Source organism: Pseudochaenichthys georgianus, chromosome 13, assembly GCF_902827115.2.
Source record: "Pseudochaenichthys georgianus chromosome 13, fPseGeo1.2, whole genome shotgun sequence".
Taxonomy (NCBI): Eukaryota; Metazoa; Chordata; class Actinopteri; order Perciformes; family Channichthyidae; genus Pseudochaenichthys; species Pseudochaenichthys georgianus.
Genome location: NC_047515.1, coordinates 18,526,994 through 18,529,642, shown reverse-complemented (window position 1 = coordinate 18,529,642; position 2,649 = coordinate 18,526,994). Strand labels below are relative to the sequence as shown.

The following is a 2,649-nucleotide window of genomic DNA, read 5'->3' as shown; positions in this document are numbered from 1 at the left end:
AATATCTCTTCTTTTTTTTCGAGGGAAGGGGGGTCAGAGGGCCTAGGTATAAAAGTCACGGCTCGCCACTGTATTCTAGTATACCTCAACAATGGAATTATGATCAGTAGAAATGGCCATGACATGGGACCTTAAATGCATTAGATATTAAGTTTGGAGTCAGTGCGACACCTCCAGGTGAATGACATGCATAACAACCAAACTGCCATTAACAAGCTGCAGATGAATTCATTGTGGTGAATATTTTTTAATAATCATAACATATTATTAATATATATATAAATAGTTTTAAATGAAATGTATATGGTGTGTACTCCAAAGTCACAAATACATAGGCCAAGGATTTACAAGTGACCACTTTAATATTTTCCTACAAAAAAATTGATTTAGTTTTCTCATAGCACATTATTATAAACCTAGTGAGATGAATGCACCACAATGCAAATATCTTAATACATTATTTATTCTTTTCTTATGGAATGAAAATATTGAGTTAGTACAAAACATTATTTTAACATACTTTAATGACACATTCAGGTGTAATTTGCACATTTGGGAAAGCAGTTTTCAGGGTTAAACTTTGTATTTCTTATTATTTTAATTTGGATAATGTCACCACCATGGAAATATTTTTGAAATATACATGAGGGCTGACACACAATGACATTTTTCTTATTTGTATACAGTATGTATTCAAACTAAAGTTTTTCACCTGCGACAGGACTCTGATTTCTTCATGTAGTGTACTATTCTGCACGGAAATGTTATATTTTTGTGATTTTATGACTTTAAATATCTGTATAACAGTTTACTCCCTACAGAAGGCCTGAACCATGAGCTAACGTGCAACCAACCACACACATAGTCCTGAATGCTCAGTGCTGCATGCTCATGAAAGATAAGAGATTGAATACCAGCAGCAGATGCCAGACTTTATGTAAGATATCTAAAATTCAGTCATACAATTGAATTCTCTTTTCTGATGCAGCTGGCACAAAAACAGTCAGTGCCTGGTTTATGTTTAACAGCAGTCAATCTATAACCGGCTGTTGATCTTGTCAGCAAAGTGCCAAGGTTTCTGCAATGTTTGCTTTTTAGAGGTTACCAGAGGTTAATTTCCCAGATTTGTGTAAAATAATTTCTTATAATTAATTAAATGAATGTGACTTGGATACAGAACATTGGTATAAAATGGATGAATGGATTTATCAGACTTAAAAAAGAGTAATTCATTCAAATGTATTGAAGTTTCTGAAAAAATCAGCACTTGCACAGCTTCTCAAAAGTATTGTTAATTACTATATTGGTTAATTGAATAGAAGACTTTTAAATAGGATTTCAAACTCTTTTTATGGAACTTTTCCCAATGATGATGATCCAAAAACCTGCAGAAACCCTGTTTAAACATCACAAATACATATTTTTACATTTGTGCATTACATTTGAGAACTCATAACTAAATAAGCCAGCTCAAGAAACAGGTCAATTGTTCTGCAGCCTGCCCCTTACACTGGGTTGGCTTTGTTTGAGCAGCAGAGAAAGGTTTTCCCAAAGCAGTCCCTGAGCGTTTGATCTCTAAAGCCGTAGATTAGTGGGCTGAGAAAGCGTGGTATAAGGATGAAACAGAAATAATTAAAAAAGGCGATATCCTCTGGTGGCCAGCTGACATGTGGCGCCATGATACTTTCAGTGATGGGAAGAGTGAAGGCCAACATGCACAGGAGCAGCTGAAAGCCGTGCAGCAGCACAGTGTGCTTGGCTTTGCTGGCAGAAACCTTATCCTGTCTCATCTTTCTTGTTTTCAGCAGGATTTTTATGTATGTAAAGAGGATAACAACATATACTACTGCAAAGAAGAGAATATTAACAGCAGCTTGGAACAATCCCTGGATTGGAGATGAGTTGATATAAATGGCTTTGCAGAGCACAGGTGTGGAGAGGATATCCACAGCAGGATCTCTTTCCCCAATAGAGTATTCAATCATAGGGATAATAAAGCTGAGAAACCAAATGGACAGAATTATGATCCAGATACGGTCAGAGCGCCAGGCTGCTGGGCGCTGCAGTGGGTAGATGATCGCCACATAGCGCTCCAGTGACATAGTGGCCAGGATTAAAGTTGTGTTCATGAATGTGGAAGTGGAAAGTAATAGCAGAGGAACACAGTAGACAGTAGGAAATGTTACCAGACACATGACCAAGAGGAAAAGGATCACAGAGGACAAGAGCTGGAGAGTGTCGTTAATCAGCATGTAGGCAAACAGGATATAACGGGAGGTGTCCAGGAAGTGCCTGTTAGTTGCAAAGATGCGCAGCATGACAACAATGCAACAGAGGAAGATGCAGAAGAAAGGGATGACCACACACACCTTGATGATCACAGAGAGGCTTGTGTGTGATGTTGCATTGCCTGTTAATTCAGTCAGATTATGCATTCTGCAAATATGCACTATTAAGCAAACCTCTCTCGCAAACCTGTAAGGAAAAAAAAAACAACATTAAATCTGTGTACACAAAAAAAGGACATCCTCAAAAAAACACAATGACAATTGAAAAGGAATACGAATACAACATAGCTAAAGAGCAGGGTACTGTAAATAAGTAAATGCTGGATAATTAAAGTAAAACCTCACATTTGTAAATATACAA

General features: G+C 37.1%; 1 protein-coding gene across 1 annotated transcript; it reads right to left on the bottom strand.

Moving 5' to 3' along the window:
• Nucleotides 1-1,505: 1,505 nt before the first annotated feature.
• LOC117456988 (odorant receptor 131-2-like) lies at nucleotides 1,506-2,435 on the bottom strand. Its single transcript, XM_034096863.1, has one exon. The coding sequence runs from the start codon at nucleotides 2,433-2,435 to the stop codon at nucleotides 1,506-1,508; it is 930 nt and encodes a 309-aa protein (XP_033952754.1).
• Between the last annotated feature and the right edge of the window lie 214 nt (nucleotides 2,436-2,649).

Bases quoted from the DNA above. Each gene is read 5' to 3' on its own strand.
- LOC117456988 (XM_034096863.1), bottom strand. From the start codon at position 2,435: ATGCATAATCTGACTGAATTAACAGGCAATGCAACATCACACACAAGC.